The sequence below is a fragment of the Ahaetulla prasina genome, chromosome 2 (assembly GCF_028640845.1).
Source record: "Ahaetulla prasina isolate Xishuangbanna chromosome 2, ASM2864084v1, whole genome shotgun sequence".
NCBI classification, from domain to species: domain Eukaryota; kingdom Metazoa; phylum Chordata; class Lepidosauria; order Squamata; family Colubridae; genus Ahaetulla; species Ahaetulla prasina.
This window is the reverse complement of record NC_080540.1, coordinates 725,776-743,940: the sequence shown is the minus strand read 5'-3', so window position 1 is coordinate 743,940 and position 18,165 is coordinate 725,776. Positions and strand designations below refer to the sequence as shown.

General features: G+C 44.5%; 1 protein-coding gene across 1 annotated transcript; it reads left to right on the top strand.

Annotated features, from left to right (window-relative positions):
* Window positions 1-7,590: 7,590 nt before the first annotated feature.
* On the top strand, window positions 7,591-10,882 carry LOC131192830 (rano class II histocompatibility antigen, A beta chain-like). The gene is made up of 4 exons (XM_058172384.1): window positions 7,591-8,516; window positions 8,674-8,787; window positions 9,032-9,055; window positions 10,516-10,882. The coding sequence occupies exons 1-4, from the start codon at window positions 8,267-8,269 to the stop codon at window positions 10,527-10,529; spliced, it is 402 nt and encodes a 133-aa protein (XP_058028367.1). The 5' UTR covers window positions 7,591-8,266; the 3' UTR covers window positions 10,530-10,882.
* Window positions 10,883-18,165: the final 7,283 nt, after the last annotated feature.

The following is an 18,165-nucleotide window of genomic DNA, read 5'->3' as shown; positions in this document are numbered from 1 at the left end:
GATTTCAAAGGCAAAGATGATTGAAACATTAATTAAAAGATCAATTAATTAACTAAAACATAATTAAAAAATTCAGGGCTCTGAGCAGCCCCACAGCCTGCCTCCTCTGAAAAGCAGACTTGACCCTTTCCGGAAGGCCAGTAATCCCCTGGGGCCTTTGGGATTTAGGATTAAAACAATGAATGTTCAAAGGGAATCAGTAAAGCGGATGGTGGTCTCCTTTCTGCAGCTCTTAGTTCTTTTTATTTTTATTCTCAGTCATTTCCATTGCATCTTTAATCCAACAAATAACTAGGTGAGGAAGTAAATAATAAATATATGAAATTAAATAAATTTAAAAAATAAATGAAATAAATGAAAATGTAAATAAACAAAATTAAAAAATAAATAACAAAAGAATTACATAGATAATAAAATTAACTAATAAATAATAAACTAAAGAATAGAACAAATAAGCTAAATAATAAATAAACTAAACAATAAAATAAATTATAATAAATAAATAATCAATCAATCCAGATAGAATAGAATAGAATAGAATAGAATAGAATAGAATAGAATAGAATAGAATAGAATAGAATAGAATTTTTTATTGGCCAAGTGTGATTGGAGACACAAGGAATTTGTCTTGGCATATGCTCTCAGTGTACATAAAAGAAAAGATTCATCAAGGACAACATTTTCCCAATTGATGATTAATATTCAATATAAATCATAAGACCAGTTTATGTCATACAGTCATAAATGGAAAGAGATTGGTGATAACTATGAGAAGATTAATAGTGCAGATTCAGTAAATATTTGACAGTGTTGAGAATTATTTGTTTACAGAGTGATTTTTCAAAAAAAACTGTTCTTGTGTCATTGTTCTTTCAGTGCTCTATATTTGATAAGTTGAAACTTTATGTCATCAAGTCAATATTAATCTCTTCTTGATTAGATACAACAAGGTTGGTAGCAATTATTTTTTCTGCAGTTCTAATTATCCTCTGAAGTCTGTGTTTTTCTTTTTTTTTTTTTTTCATAAAAAGTTTTATTTTTACAATCATATCAAATAATTCATCCAATGTACAGTTATATACAATTAGTCGGGCTTGCCCAGTCACCACCTTTTAACACTCTTCCTCTTCTACCTTCTTTTACTTTCCAAACCTTCCTCTTTTCTCTTATCTACATCATTCCATACACCTTCCTCTACTATCCTCTTCCTTCCTCTTCTCCTTTCCTACCTCCTACTCTCTTTTCTCCCTCAGTTCTAAAATGGTAACTGCAGAATCCTACATTAATTATATTTCTTCAATAATCCCTACATTAACCATCACTCCATCTCTACAAAATTCTTATAATGACTTCAGAACAAAATGCAGGGTATCAAAACTAACAATCATAATCCAAAATAATTCCTAAATTATAATCTCTAGTCACACCACACTTAGTCACACTCAATTTCTCCTTCAAAATATATCTAATACAAAATATTTCAAATTTACTCATATGCTATTCAATATTTTTTTTTATCTGATACTTATTTTAAATATAATCAATCCACATTTTCCATTCTAGAATATATTTTTCTAGTGTATAGTCTTTCAAGTATGAGATTTTGTCATCTCTGCCAGATTTGCTACTTGAGTGTCCATTCTTGATTGTAGGTAATTTTCTTTTCTTCCAATACTGAGTAAATCAAAGTTCAATACTGTTATTAAGTTCAAAATCAATTTAGTCTCTATAGCTGTGTAGTCCATAATTATTCCTAGTAGAAAGAAGCGGAGTAAACTTAATCTTCTTTTTCAAAATATTCTGCATGATCCACCATACTTTAACCAAAATGCTTTAACTTTTTACAAGTTCACCATATGGTAATAAGTAGCATCTTCACAATCGCATTCCAACATTTAGCAAGATCTAATATGTGTTTCTTGTAAACAGGTAATGTCATTTTAAATTGTTTCAAATAATGAAATACTTTCCTTCTCTTCTGGTGATTCATCATTAATATTCCAAGATAGGAAACTTTTGGAACACCAGCCGAGATCATTTATTTAGGCCTTGCTCCTCCCACTGTTCTTGTAGTAGTTGCCAGTTGTTGTTGTGCCTTCATCTCTTGTTCCTGCTTTAGCAGCATCTTGTCAACCTTTGTTCTTTTGAATCTAAACCCGCCAGGTATTTCCAACACTTGTAATAAATCTTCTTCCATCACAATCTGTTCTTGTACCTGCTTCACTTCTCTTCACTTCAGCCTCCTTCTCTAGCTTCCAATGGGGAAGACTTCCAACTTTAATACCTCAACATAAAATTCTCTTGCTTTTCCAACTGTATTGAAACGATATACTTTCCTGCATAATATACTATTATACCAGTTGGAATATCCCATCTATATTCAATCTGATGTTTTTTGTTCATTCACCAGGAAGGCAAATTCCTTCTAGCCCTTAACATTTTTGGTGGAATTTCCTTTAATATCAAAATATCTTGACCAGCAATCTGAATCTTCTCCCCTTATATGAAGCTTGCAAAATCTGATTTCTCACTGTTCTGTTTGTAAAATAAATAACAACATCCCTTGGCAACTTTTTTGCCTTGCTATCCAGAATTAATATATTTTATCAATTTGATAAGCCACATCTGCTGGAAGCTGCTAATATCTCAGCAAATACTTCAGAAAAATTTAAATTCTCTTCCTTATTTTCTTTCAAACCTCGAATTCTAAGAGCAAATTCCATATTTCTATATTGTATCAAAACTATTTCATCCTCTGTTTTTCCATTTTACTTTGAAATTCATCCATTTTATTTTCTAATTTTAAATTATGTTGCTTAATTTCTTCAACCTCCTCTCCAATAAAATCACATTGCCAAAACTTGTACTGCCATTACAAATCCTTCTTTAACTTCTTTATTTCATTTCTGATATCTGCTCTTTCATTTCAGACATCTCATCAGTTATTACTTTAAATTTTTCTTCTATAAAGCCTTAAGTTCTCTTGTAACGCCTCTAAATTCAATGTTCTAGTTCTGCTGTATGAGCTGGAGAGGCACCAGCTGATAAAGTTCCATTTTGTTACAGTAGACTTTAATTGTTTGGCTGCCATCTTCTATAAAATTATATATTTATTTATTTCAATATTCACTTTAAATCTTCTTAACTCTAAAACACAGTCTTTTAAAGCAGTATTTAAAATCTCCTAGATTCTATCAGCAGGCAGCAAAGAGTTAAAGAGTAGCAGCAAGTAACATGCAAATTACCAACTGCAGACAGAAGCTGAAAGTATCTGCTTCCACTCGTTAACTTGTTAACACCTCCATTTTTTACTGTTTTCAAGCTTGTTACAAAGTATCGGGGAATCGGCTTGGCTACTTGTTTAAAAGTTCTCCCACTTTGTTCTGTCCGGTATAATCCTTTATTGTCCAAAATAAATCTCGGCGTTTGGTCGTGGTGATTGGTTCCAAAGAAGAATCCTCGGATCTGGAGCACTTGTTGAGGAACTTAACCCTTCAAACCCCTTTTTTCAGGGGCTTTAGGGAAATTCAACTCTGCCTCAGCTCACCACCTTCTCCTCTTTGAAGAGTTTTAAAGCTGGACAGTGTGTCCAGGATTTAATAATCCAGAGGTTGGTGATCAAAGATCAGCCATCATGGTGCCAAACCAGAAGTCTAAGTCTGTGTTTTTCTTGTTGGGTTGCAGAACCGAACCAGACAGTTAGAGGTGCAAATGACAGACTCAATAATTCCTCTGTAGAACTGAATCAGCAGCCTTGGGCAGTTTGAGCTTCTGAGTTGGCGAGAAAGAACATTCTTTGTTGTCCTTTTTAATGATGTTTTTGATGTTAGCTGTCCATTTTAGATCTGATATGATAGAACCCAGAAATTTGAAGGTTTCTATTGTTGATACTGTGTTGTCAGTATTGTGAGAGGTGGAAGTATGGAAGGGTTTTTCCTAAAGTCTACCACCATTTCTAGTTTTGAGTGTGTTCAGTTCCAGATTGTTTTGTTGCACCACAAGGCTAGTGCTCTTGTCTATATGCGGATTCCATTGTCTCAATGAGACCAATCACTGTTGTGTCATCTGCAACTTCAGTAGCTTAACAGATGGATCATTGAGATGCAGTCATTGGTATACAGAGAGAAGAGAAGTGAGAGCACACAGCCTTGCCTTTGCTAATTGTACAGGTATTATGTGATCTTGCTTCACCTGCTGCTTCCTGTTTGTTAGAAGCTTGTGATCCACTTAAAGCCTGTTCCAGTACCTGTAGCTATTTAGCTTAGTTAGAGAATGTCTGGAATGATGGTTGAATGCTGAACTAAAGTCACAAAAGGACCCTTGCATAGGTCTTTGGAGACTCAAGATGCTGTAGGATGTAGTGCAGAGCCATATTAATAAAGCATCATCTGTTGATCTATTTAGGTATGCAAATTGCAAGGAAACAGCAGATCTGTGATGGTTTGTAGGAAAGCACAGAACTTATAATTAAAGAATCAAAGAATCACCAATTGGTCTGGCTTTCCTCTGCTTGAGCAGAAGCATCAGGCTGAGAATTTGTTCAATTGAAGGTCTGGGAGAAAAGCCACTTGAATTTGGTCCCAGACTCAGCTTCCCTGCAGCCAAATCCTTCCATCATCCTTCCTAGAGGTGATTTGTGAGACTCAAAAACTCCCACAAACCTTAAAACTGAATTTGGGTCATAAGAAAGAAATCCTCATTCTTCAGACTTTCATCTCTTCCAGATTCCAAATTACCTATGTTTTGTAAATTTTCTCTGGAATAATAATTTTATTTACTTCTCTCAACTGATGGGTTTCAGAGGCCAAACATTGTGCACCAAACAGCACTTTTTGCCATCTTTTAAATTTTACCCTTTGATGGAAACTGAAAATCTTGAAATCATTCACTTAAGAACTGCTAAAGTCTGAGGTTCCATGACCAGAGGTTCAGAAATAACTCATAGAATGAAAAATGTTTTTCCTTAAGAAAAAACAGCCCTAAATTATTGACTATTCAGAACCGACAGAGTTCTCCATATTCAGTCTGAGCAAACTCATTTTCTCCAAATTCTTCCCAGCAAAGTAGGAGGATGATCACATCCATGTCTAGATATTTAGAATTTAGTAAATAATGATATTCTCTCAAATTTGAGAGATAGTTTGAAATATTTTACCATCAAAGAGGATGTACAGATAATCGATTGATAATATTCATTTAATTATTTCACTATCAATTCAACATTCTTGTTGTCTGGCATATTTGACATAATTCATTCCAGCAATATTTAACATGGAAATTTCTTCACTTTACGACTAATTTATCTGATGATTTTAATAATCCTGAAAGAAAAGATACATGTTATGTTGTGTCTCTTGTGGTCCTCTCAGTTTTTCCTTTGAGGGTCTCTGAGGATTTTCCTTCAGGACTTCATCAGCTGCAAAGAAAACCATGCTCCTCCTCTTTTCCTCCCTTCCCTCCCTCCCTCCTTCCTTCCTTCCTCTGGTTCAGGGACAGGACCAAAATCTCTGGATTTATTTGTATAAATCTATTAAAATATTGCATCCAGCTTTGGTCACCATGATGTAAAAAAGATGCTGAGACTCTAGAAAGAGTGCAGAGAAGAGCAACAAAGATGATGAGGGGACTGGAGGCTAGAACATATGAAGAACGGTTGCAGGAACTGGGTATGTCTAGTTTAATGAAAAGAAGGACTAGGGGAGACATGATAGCAGTCTTCCAATATCTCAGGCCACAAAGAAGAGTCATTGTTCTCCAAAGCACCTGAGGGTAGAACAAGAAGCAATGGGTGGAAACTGATCAAAGAAGCAACTTAGAACTAAGGAGAAATTTCCTGACAGGTAGAACAATTATTCAGTGGAACGACTTGCCTGCAGAAGTTGTGAATGCTCCAACACTGGAAATTTTTAAGAAAATGTTGGATAACCACCTGACTGAGATGGTGTAGGGTTTCCTGCCTGGGCAGGGAGTTGGACTAGAAGGCCTCCAAGGTCCCTTCCAACTCTGTTGTTATATTATATTAAAATGTTGACTTTAATAGAAATTCAAAATAGTGATCCTGAATTTCATTCAGATTAATGTAATTTCTTCCTGTGAAATCCTCCATCAAAAGTATTATTTTTACTGCAATGAAAATATTTCAAAGGAGAGGCCAAGAATATTGCCTCTGTTTTTCTTTGTCTCAATGCCTTTTATTTCTTTTGTTTTAAAAGAATATTCTGTGTATTTAGAGCCAATTGTTGGTCCGGCTCCATCCTGAAATCACAGAATGTTCCTTGAGTCTCTTTGGGGGAATTTTCTCTTCCTTTTTCTTTGACTTCTGAGCCACTTTTCTCTCCGGAGAGATCCGGCCGTCTCCTTCCCCCGAGAGCCCAAAGCTTTTCTCTGGCCACCAAGAGAGGCTCTCAACCTTTCCTCAACTCTCCCCAGAATTAATTCAGCCTCGATTTCTCTGGGAAAAATCATGTCTGAGTCTTGTTTCTTCTTCAATGGACCCCAACAAAGGGGTCCATTGCTAATATTTTTATCCAAAATCCAAAGGAGCATCAATTCTTTGGATGAGTGATCAAAAATGAAAAGTAGATCTGTGTCATATTTTATTACATTAGGCATCAAGCTTGATACCAAAAATAAATCTTGAATAACATGATGTGGGGCAGATAAAATGTACTTTCTACTCCTGCTATTTTAAATCAAGAGGTCTCCATTTGTCTATTAAATTGGATTCCTGGATGGGCAGAGGAAGAAATTTGTGCCCCTCGGGAGGTATTTAAAAAGAAAAAAAATCTTTTTCCGACCCAATTAAAATCTCCAGTAACTCCCATCTGGCCAAATTGGAGCCCCAAAATCTTCACACTGCAGTATTGGAAATAATGAGGTTTGGGATGGGCTATAAAAATAAACATGTAAAAATATGATACTGCAGCTTTTGAATTTCCACTGATTTAGAATAGAATAGAATAGAATAGAATTTTATTGGCCAAGTGTGATTGGACACACAAGGAATTTGTCTTGGTGCATATGCTCTCAGTGTACATAAAAGAAAAGATACGTTCATCAAGGTACAACATTTACAACACAATTGATGATCAATATATCAATATAAATCATTTAAAATCTGATTCTTCCATTTTCTTGCTAAAAGACTTTTTCTCATCCAAAATTTACATTTCTTTATAAAAAGAAAGTCAGGAAAAGGTCATTTTCAGTTTGTAAAGCCACTCCCTTCTTTTAGCAATTCCACAAAGGCCTTTAATGTCCCAAGATGTAAATGGGATTTTCCTGAAAAAAGACAACAACCCACCCCTGAAATGTTGCTATTTGTCTGCATGGAAACCTGACCAGATCCCAGGTTGGAATTACAAATAATCATTTAAACATTGGTTGTTCCTAAGCATCATAGAATTTACTGTTAATAAGAAAATCCCTCAAGAGAAAAAAAATGGTTAGCAAAGGACTCAAGAGTTGGGATGGATCCATTGTCAACTCTCTTGGGGGGCTCATGCAGACTAACCCCCCCCATTAATCCATCCAAGAGGTTACAAAGGTTACAGATTAACAGAGTTGGAAGGGACCTTGTAGGTCATCTAGTCCAACCCCCCACCCAAGCACTACACCATTTCTGACAAATGGCAGTTGGAGCATTGGCTGAAGGAGGAGATCAAGAGGGATTCTCTCCAAGGTTCTGCTGTGATCCTGGGATCTGCCTGATCTCCTCAGCCTCCACCTGCCCCCACCTTCCCTTTCCCAAAGATCCCCTCTGGATCCATTCCACCAGTGGGGAAATCTGAACTGGTTTGCTGCTGGTTCGCTGGCTGCGCATGTCCGCTGTGCACCAAGCACGCACTACGCACACATGAACAGTGTGCACAAAACATGTCCTCTGTGTACATGCGCAGTGCACACCAAAAGGAGGTTTGGGAAGGTAAGTAAAAGAGCGAGGGGGGGAATCAGCTATACTGCGTGATTGAGCTTCGCTAGAAAACAGGATTTCCTGCTTTCTAGCAAAGCTAAACCCTGCGGCACAGCTGATCGTCAGAAACACTGCTTCAAATTGGTAGCTTCTTAGTTTTTATCGCCCAAACCGGAATGAACCGGTAGCGTTTCACCCCTGACTTAAAAGATATAATATTTTCAGGAGTAAAAGCGGATGTTGGCCTGAACTAACCAACTTGGCCTTCTGTTCTGGGCCCTCCTGTGTCTCTCCTGTGCCTCCTTCTCCTCCTTCCCTCCAGCCAAGCCCACCGTCACCATCTCCCCCACCAAGATGGACCCCACTTCCCCCAACACCATCCTCCTCTGCACTGCGACGGGCTTTTACCCCGTGGAGATCGAGATCCAGTGGCTGAAGAACGGGCAGCCGGAGAAGGAGGGTGTGGCCTTTACAGAGGAGCTCCAGAATGGAGACTGGACCTACCAGCTCCAGGTGATGCTGGAGACCCAGACCCAGCGGGGGGATGTCTACACTTGCAAGGTGGAGCACGCCAGCCTGGAGGCCCCCATAACCGTCCAGTGGGGTAAGTCCCTCCCCTCCCTCCCTTCCTGTTCAGGGACCCCATCCTGCCTTGAGAATGGGGGGAGAGACCCTCCCTGTGGGGAGAGGCATAATGGACCCTCCTGGGGAAAGGTGGGCGTGATCCTCCCGCTCAGGTGAGGCTCCTTCTCCTTCCCCAGAGCCCCGTTCCTCCAGCTCTGCCCGGAGCAAACTCTGGACGGGGATCATGGGGGCCGTGATAGGAGTGGCGTTCCTGGCTGTGGGGCTCTTCTCCTATCTGAAGAGCAAGAAAGGTGAGTCTGGGGGGCTGGAGGGGAGGTTGTGGGGAGGGGACCATCTAGGAGAGGCCTCTCATCAAGCTTAGCAGGTGGCCAAGAGGGGCCCCTTGAGGAATATTTTTGGGAACAAATAACCTTGAAGGGGTTATTAAGGGAAAATTCTACAAACTATTATGGGCTATCAAAGGGGATAGGGACTCCACCCCCCCAGTCCTGCAGCCCATGAAGGTTTTCTGATTGGATCTTTTTCTCCTTCCAGCAATTCCCATCCAACCACCTGCAGGTGAGTTTCTCTTCTTCTTCTCTCATCTTAGCCTCTCCTACAAGTTATAAATTCCTTAATTGTTTCTTTTTAAAAAAAAAACATGCCTGAACAAAACCTCCTTGCTGTGGATACAGCAAATTTTTGGATTTTGGGCAGCTTTTCCTTACAGAGATCTGAAAAAGGATTGCAATCAAAAACAAAAGCATACATAAACATTAAAATCTTGCCCAGAATTTTTCCAAGTTTTGGGAAATTGCAGAAGGGAAGGGAAGGAGGGGGCCATTCCTTTCCATTCCTCCCTTGGGGAGGGAACACCCCAGATTTACATCCCCCCACCCATTTTGTAAGCACCCACCCATTCTGTTAGGCTCACTGTGGAGGGGGGTTCCTGAGGGCATTCAGGCATGGGGACAAATTCCACCCTTGTGGCTATTTTAAAAGAGGGGAGTCCCATGTGATTATGCACTGTGATATTCTAGGCCACTTCAGCAAATGGCAGGAGATCTGCTCAGCTAAATTGCTGACAATTAACATAACATCTAAGGCAGAGATGGGTTTCAGCAGGTTTTGACCAGTTCTGGAGAACCGGTAGCGGAAATTTTGAGTAGTTCAGAGAACCGGCAAATGCCACCTCTGACTGGCCCCGCCCCCATCTATTCTCTGCCTCCCGAGTCCCAGCTGATCGGGAAAAAATGGGGATTTTGTAGTAACCGTCCCCTGACACGCCTACCAAACCACATCCACAAAACCTGTAGTAAAAATTTTTGAAACCCACCACTGAGCTCAGGTATTGTTCTATCATTGCGTTAGTTCATTCTCAAGCTCCATCCGTACTTGGATGGAAGGTGGAGCAAAGTCCTTGAGATGACCCTATCAATTTAATGAACTTTCTCCAAAACTTCACCGTGAACTGGACCCTCCCTCCCTCCAGTCCAAGATGATCCTTCTTGCCACCCCATGCAGAGTCATTTGCGTTCATTAGTTGGAGCCTTTATTTTATTTATTTTTATTTTATTTTTCGCATTTTTATACCGCCCTATCTCCCAAGGGACTCAGAGGCTGTTCTTCCTGACCCCCCTTTTCCTTGTGGGAATTCACACAATTTCTGCCCAAGTGACCCCAGGCTCCCCTCTTTGCTGCCAGCCCCATTGTAGCCCCATCTTCATATGAAACGTCTGCAGGGAGGGGGAGGGGGGGAAGAGAGGGGGCCTCCCCTCTTGATTAAACCCCTAATTAAGTCAATTAGAGAGAATCCCAGAATCCCCTGGAGATGAAATGGGGAGGAATCCCTGGTCCTTCCCAGCCCTTTCCTCCCTGAAATGGGCGGATTCTCCCTCTATCTGTCCCTGCCTGTCAACCTCCCCCCTGCAGTGTGGGCCTGCCTTGGGGGTGGGGGCTGAAAAGGAAGAAAAATATGTTATTTGGAGTAAACGTTTCTCTTTATATTCTGATTTTCTTCCCCATCTCTTTTTTTACAGCACTCATGAATTAATTCTGCTCTCTGATGCAAAAGGATGTTTTTTCTTTAGTAGCTGTTGACCCTTTGTCCTGTTTGCAACCTCTGAGAAATGGAGGCTGAAGGTGGCAAGTTGGGGGGAGGAGGAGAATTGCACTTGGCCCTTCTCCTGCTGAGACCCCCTTTCCCCCAAACTTCCTATGGGGCACCCATTTCTTGGGAAGGGAGGGTTGGAGACCATCTAGACTGTCCCCAGGGATGCTGAGGTGACCTGTAACTCTAGTCCCCTCATCTCTCCTGGCTTTGAACCCACAGCAGCTTCATCTCCATCACTCTTCCTCCAAATCACTTCCCTTCGCTTTGCTATAAAAGAATAAACTTCTGATGTAAGAAAACCCTGGAATCCTTCCTTCCTTCCTCTTCCGCCTCTTCCTCTTTCCTGCCCCCACAGGAGGCTCCTCCCTCCGCTGCCTCTGGATCCACCATCCCGGCTACTTTGGGTCCGAAGCCAGAACTGCTTCGGGATGAGGGTGGGCAGATCCAGGGAGGGGAAGGGGCTCAACCCGCCTCCTGCTTGAAGGCCCCCTTGCTCTGCTTCCCCTCAAGCCCCCTTTTGAGGAGCAGAATGCCAGCAGACCCCGTCCTCCCCAGGTACTTGTGGGGAGCCACTGGGGGGCATCTGAGACTCTCCTTACATTCACGCAGCCATTTCAGCCATTTCTCTCCTTCACAGCCGGAGGGTCCTGCCCCATTTTGGCACCCAACCCCTCCCTCCCTCTTTGGGGCTCAGATTCTAATGTTATGGGGTATCCTGCTTGATGGTATAAATGATGAAGGGTCTCCCCTACTCGAGCAGGGGGTTGAACTAGATGACCTCTGAGAAATCTACCTTAAGCCATTCGTGGAGTAGAAGACATTTGTCACAGAGGGGAAGAGGGAGGGGTTCAGTGGGGCAGCCCTGAAGGGAAGACCCCTCCCTTCTTCCCAGCATCCCTAGATGCCCCTTGAGCCTCGCCCCCTCCAGAGGTCATCCAGACTGGCTCTGCAGGACTACAGAGGCCTCGATCTCTACTTAAGGGCAGAATTTCCCCCTCCCCTTCCTCATCTGGGCTCGTGGGGTCATCATATGAAGAATCTGTCGGTGTGTGATTGTAGGATTTGTCTCAAACACGGAGAAGATTTGGGCTCCTGTGGACAATACCTGCCCTTGCAAGATAGTGTGGGGGCAACTGGAGAAGGGGCAACACCAAATGTATCAGTGAGTGACAAAAAAATCAGATTTCCTTAACAAAGAAAAGGCATTGTTGGTGGTAGATGCTTCATTGCTCAGGGGAACTGAACCAGCCATTTGTAGACAATCAAACTCGGGTGGTTGGCTGTTTCTCAGGTGGGGGGAAGATATCAAAGACGTGACTGAGGGGCTTAAAGAAATAATGAAGTCCACAGATTCTTCTCCCTTTTTCCTCTTTCATGCGGGGAGGAATGAAAAAGTCCTGGAAAAGATGCCAAGGGACTCGGAGCCGGTGGGGATGGGAGCCAAAGAGTTGGGGGCACAGGTGGTTTTCTCTTCCTTTCGCCCAATAAAGGGAACCATCCAAGGAGGGAAGGCAGCACCTTGGAAGTCAAGCCTGGCTTAGGGGACGGTTCTCTGGAGGGAAATTGGGATTCTTGGACCATGGTCCACAACACCCACATGGGGGGCTTCTGGCAGGGGATGAGCTCCCCTTAAAAGGACCGAGAAGATCGGCTTTGGACACCGACTGGCTCTCCTCATCCGAAGGGCTTGAAAGTGGGAGGGAGAGAAAGTTTTAGAAGCTAATTGGAAGCTGAAACCTCAGTGGAATCAGCCAAATAAACCAACTAGAAAACTAGAGAGACTGTGGCCGGCAGAAGCTATGGAGGCTCTAAGAGGAGATTCCTTCAAGGGCACAAACTGGAACATATTTAAAGAGGCTGCAAGGAACAGACAACACACTGATGTGAACAAATGTGCCTCTACTGTTTCTGTTTATATTCAAAATATAAAGGTTAGGGTTATTCATCCATCCATCCATCTATCTATCCTATCTATCTATCATATCTATCTATGAAATTTTTGTATCCTCCCATCTCACAACAAGTGTCGTATACAAGAAAGCTAAAAACGTATTTACATGAAAGTATTAAAAAAACATTCAAAGCAATAAAAACACATTTTAAAAAAGAAGAAATATTAGGCAAAGAGCCACTTTTTTCAGTGCCATTGTAACTTCAAACGGTCACTAAATGAACCGTTATAAGTCAAGGACTACTTTCTTCAATGTGCTTTAACTGATGGAGAAAGGAGAAGAGAACCATCATCGGGTATTCTGGAAGGGCCCCTTCAGCCACTTCCGGTGGGCCAGAGGACCTTGTGGCTGCCCCACCTGGAGGCTCAGGCTCAGAGGAGGAGAAGGAGGAGAGTCCCAGAACTGCCCTGATGAAGATTCGAGGCTTGTTGCCTGCTGGATCCTGGCCAGTTCCTCAGTTCCGCTTCGGAGGAGCCCAAGGCTTCAGGCTGGGGAAGCGAAGCCCAAGCGCCTCTGCAGCTGTTGGGGGCTGGAGAAAGAAACTGTGTGTGTGTGTTTGTGTGTGTGTATATGGGATGGAGGTGTCAGGGAGAACTCAGAGAAAAGGACAATATTTGTGGGGGAGGGGAAACATGAAGAGAGCCTAGAAGTTCTGCTTTGATCAGGAGATCGATGGGAATCCCACCAGAGTCTCTCTGGATCTGGGGCCAATTTTGTGTCACTGGGTGTCTCCAAACACACAATTGTGGGAGAGGTTCAGACTCTGCCGCCTCCTTCAGCTGCAGGTGGGGACCCAGTTCTGGTCTGCTGAGGCTGGTGCTGGGCCAGGGGGGAGTTTGACCCCTCCAGCCCCTCCCCCATCCCAGGAAAGGATTCAGGGCATCTCAGGATAGGCTCCCTGTGGGATGTCTGCCTGCTGCAGCTGGGAGAAGGTTGGGGCTCGGATCTGGTATCTCCAACCATTAGCTGGTATTTTATCCTCAGCTGGCAGCTGCCCAGCCTCCACTGCCCCCACCTAGCTGAGAGAGATCAGCCTGGTTAGCCTGAAGATGGGAGACCACCAGGAAGCACCTGGGCTACTGAATAGGCTGAAACTCCTCCAAGACAAGGAGGGTGAAGCTTCAGGCCCTCCTCAAACTCTCCTCCCTCAAAAGATTCACTTCCCATTCCTCTCTTAGCCTTCCCTGATCTCCCAGAAACTCTCCCTGTTGTGTATGATCCCATTGGTGGGAAATCCCAGCGGGAAATTCCAGCGGGAAAACATTTGAATCCTATTGGTGACCAACTGACCCAGGTGTGTATATAAGGAGAGCATCCTGCCTGCATCTTTTGCTGAAGTCTCACTATAAATAAAAAGAGCTGTTGTCACGAATCCAGCCTCGAACTCCTTACTCGCAAACTCAACACTGGCGACGATCAGGACAGAGAAAAAGAACCCAGCCCTCCCAAGATGGCCAACTCTGCCAACAAACTGGAACCATTTGATCCAGCGGAAGAGTCTTGGGAGATGTTCATGATAAGATTCAATTGCTTTCTCCATTTCAACGACAATAGCCAACTACCTGATGATAAAAAACGGTCGTTTTTCCTCACCAACTGCGGCTCGAAAGTATTCCGGATGGCGGTGAACCTATTGTCTCCAAGGCCAGTCCACCAAGTCGACTGGTCCGTCCTGCAAGAGACACTTAAAGCTTACTATGAACCGACTCCATCGAAATACTCCCAGCGTTTTGATTTCCACATGCGTCTTCAGCTAGAGGGGGAACCTATCGCTGACTTTATCGCTTCCCTTCGTCAAGCCTCCTCCATGTGCGATTTTGGGGCATACCTAGATGAAGCATTGCTGGATCAATTCATTTGGGGCTTAAGGGACGGCCAGCTGAGAAGGATGCTACTGGCTAGACGAAACCTCTCATTAACCACCGCAATTGATGAGGCTACAGTATACGAGCAATCACACCAAGCAGCTTTAAAGATGCAGCAGCCAGGGGTGAGTAGGGCTCCACCAGCCTATCGAGAGGCACCGGTTCATTACGAGTCCGCCCAAGCCCACGCTTCAAGCTCCAACTCCTTCAAGAGGGGAGGAAGAAGAGGCGACAACAGTTTGTCGAACAGAGCGTTCTCTCCGGAAAAAAGTTTTGAGTTTCCTGCTCTAGCTGTGGGGAAACCATCAGAGAAACAACTGCCGTTCCGTGATGCAGCGTGTCGTCGTTGTGAGAAGAAAGCCCTTTTGGCTCACGTCTGCAGGGCTACATCGCCGATTCAAGTTTCCCGCCAGAGAAATCGCGGGGAATGGCGGCCAGCTAGCCAGCAGACATCCCCGCGCAGGCGCGAACAAAATGGCTGCCAACAGAAGGGCGCGTATGCAAACCTAATCATCATTGGCAGCGCCATCACAAAACCAGAAGAAAAAACGTACACCATGGTCACAGTAGATGGGAAGAAGATCAAGATGGAAGTCGACACCGGATCGCCCATCACTATCGTATCCTGGCCTATAATTCAAAAGTTGTTGCCGCACATTAAGGAAAATCACCTACAAGCCCAATACCTGCGCATCCGTGATTTCCAAGGCAACAAAGTTCCTGTGAAAGGCACGGCCACCGTAAACGTAGTCTATGGGCAATATAAAGAGAAGCTGCCTATCACCATCGTGCAAGGCAACCTCCCGACCCTCATGGGTTGGGATTGGATCCGGAAATTAGAGAATTCGAAATAGGGAACTCGGTATTCGCAAGGAATTACTCAGAGGGTCCGGCATGGCTAGCCGGTTACATAGTAGAAAGAACCGGTCCCAAATCTTATAAAGTAGACTTGGGGAATGGAAAACTGGAACGGAGACATATCGATCAACTCCGTAAACGAACAGAAAACAACTCCAGCCCTAACTATCACCTAATTCCTCCAACAGTTGACTCAAACCTAAGAGGACTGGATGACTCACCTGACCCCATCACCAACCCAACAGCGATTATTCCACCAGGATTTGAAGAAACAACCACAAACAATCCACAAAATAGGGACCCATTGGAAAGAGGGAGGCACAGGAAACACCTCGAATCAATGGAAGAGCTGGGAAGTGGGAGGCACCTCCAACCAGCATGTGTCCCCGCCACAGCTGAGCAGGTTTCTCCCACCAAACCTGAACTGCGTGGGTCAAGTAGAAACAGGGGCGGATTATCTCTGCGACTATTATGAATAGTATTACAATTGCTAAACTTGCAAACCTGGGTGAAGTGAAATTCAGGGGGGGAGGAGTGTTGTGTATGATCCCATTGGTGGGAAATCCCAGCGGGAAATTCCAGCGGGAAAACATTTGAATCCTATTGGTGACCAACTGACCCAGGTGTGTATATAAGGAGAGGATCCTGCCTGCATCTTTTGCTGAAGTCTCACTATAAATAAAAAGAGCTGTTGTCACGAATCCAGCCTCGAACTCCTTACTCGCAAACTCAACAGAAACCCTGCCAAGTATTACCTTTGGGTAGTAAGTGGGGCTCTGAATGCTCAGAGATCCAGTTCAGAGGAGACCTGGAACCAATCAGAGCCCAAAGATTTCCCAAAAGCAGCCTAGACTTTCAAAGAATGGAAGAAATCGAAAGCCCACTAGCAGATAGAGAAGAACGGAGGCCTGCGTTGCTTCCTGCACCTTCTCTTCTCCCCCACAGTGGATCCTGCCTTTCAGTAGCTTTCAGTGAACCCTCTTTTCCCTGCATCCGGGATAAATATTTTGCAGTCTTTGCATTTTCCGTTGTTACGGAATTCTCTTCTTCGACTGGACTTTCGGACCGCTACTCAACACCGCAGGGAGACGGGGCCAATGCGTTGGTTCCGTCCCAGGCGCCTGATGGACCCGGAGAGGTTCCTGATGGAGCTTGGGCCGTTTCCTGAAGATCTGGCCCACGGCACGGCTGAAGAACTAGTCGCGGCCTGGGAACAGGCCGCGGCTGGAGCTTTGGACCGTGTCGTGCCTTTGCGGCCTCTGACCCGGCATAGATCTCAGCCAGCCCCTTGGTTTTCCAAGGAGCTGAGGGAGATGAAACACCGGAGAAGACGCCTAGAGAGTGCTTGGAGATCCAGCCGTTTGGAAGCTGACCGGACACTAGTTAGGTCCTATAGTAGGACCTACCTAGTGGCACTGAGGGAAGCGAAGCATTCCTACGTTTCCTCCCTCATTGCGTCGGCAGATAACCGCCCGGCCACCCTGTTTTGGGTAACCTGTTCTCTCCTTCAACAGGAGGTGCGGGATGACCCATTACAAGGGCGGGCCGAGGAGTTTAACGGTTATCTATATGATAAAATCGTTCAGCTTCGGGATGGATTGGATCAAAATTGGGTAGATCCAAGCAAGAGGTTTGAGACTCGTCTTGTTGAGACTGTTTGGGATAGTTTTGACCCTGTGACTCCCGAGGACATGGACAGGTTGTTGGGGAGGTTGAATGCCACCACATGTTTACTGGACCCGTGCCCCTCCTGGTTGGTGCTGGCCATGCAGGAGGTGACACGAGACTGGCTCCGGGGGATTACAAATGCTTCTTTGTTGGAGGCGGCTTTTCCGGCTGCCTTGAAGGAGGCGGTGGTGAGACCCTTCCTCAAGAAGCCTTCCCTGGACCCAGCTGTTTTAGGAAATTATCCTCCGGTCTCCAACCTTCGCTTTGTGGCGAAGGTTGTAGAGAGTGTGGTGGCACGTCAATTACCCCAATACCTGGATGAAACTGTCTATCTAGACCTGTTCCAGTCCGGCTTTTGACCCGGATACAGTACAGAGACGGCTTTGGTCGCGTTGGTCAATGATCTATGGAGGGCCAGGGACAGAGGTTATTCCTCTGTCCTGGTCCTATTAGACCTCTCAGTGGCTTTCGATACCATCGGCCATGGTATCCTGCTGTGCCGGTTGGAGGGTTTGGGAGTGGGAGGCACTGTTTATCGGTGGTTTTCCTCCTAACTCTCTGACCGGTTGCAGACGGTGTTGGCAGGGGGGCAGAGATTGACACCTAGGCGCCTCACTTGTGGGGTGCCCCAGGGGTCGATTCTCTCGCCTCTCCTGTTCAACATCTATATGAAGCCGCTGGGTGAGATCATCAGTGGTTTTGGGGTGAGGTACCAACTGTACGCTGATGATACGCAGCTGTACTTTTCCACCCCAGGCCACCCCAATGAAGCTGTCGAAGTACTGTCCCGGTGTCTGGAAGCCGTACGGGTCTGGATGGGGAGAAACAGGCTCAAGCTTAATCCCTCCAAGACGGAGTGGCTGTGGATGCCGGCACCCTGCTACAGTCAGCTGCAGCCGCGGCTGACTGTTGGGGGCGAGTCATTGGCCCCGATGGAAAGGGTGCGCAACTTGGGCGTTCTCCTGGATGGGCGGTTGTCTTTTGAAGATCACTTGACGGCTGTCTGCAGGAGAGCTTTTTATCAGGTCCGCCTGATTCGCCAGTTGCACCCCTTCCTTGACCGGGATGCCCTATGCACGGTCACTCATGCTCTTGTTACCTCTCGCTTGGATTACTGCAATGCTCTCTACATGGGGCTCCCCTTGAAGAGCACCGAAGGCTCCAGTTAGTCCAGAATGCAGCTGCACGGGTGATAGAGGGAGCGGTTCAGAGCTCCCATGTAACACCTATCCT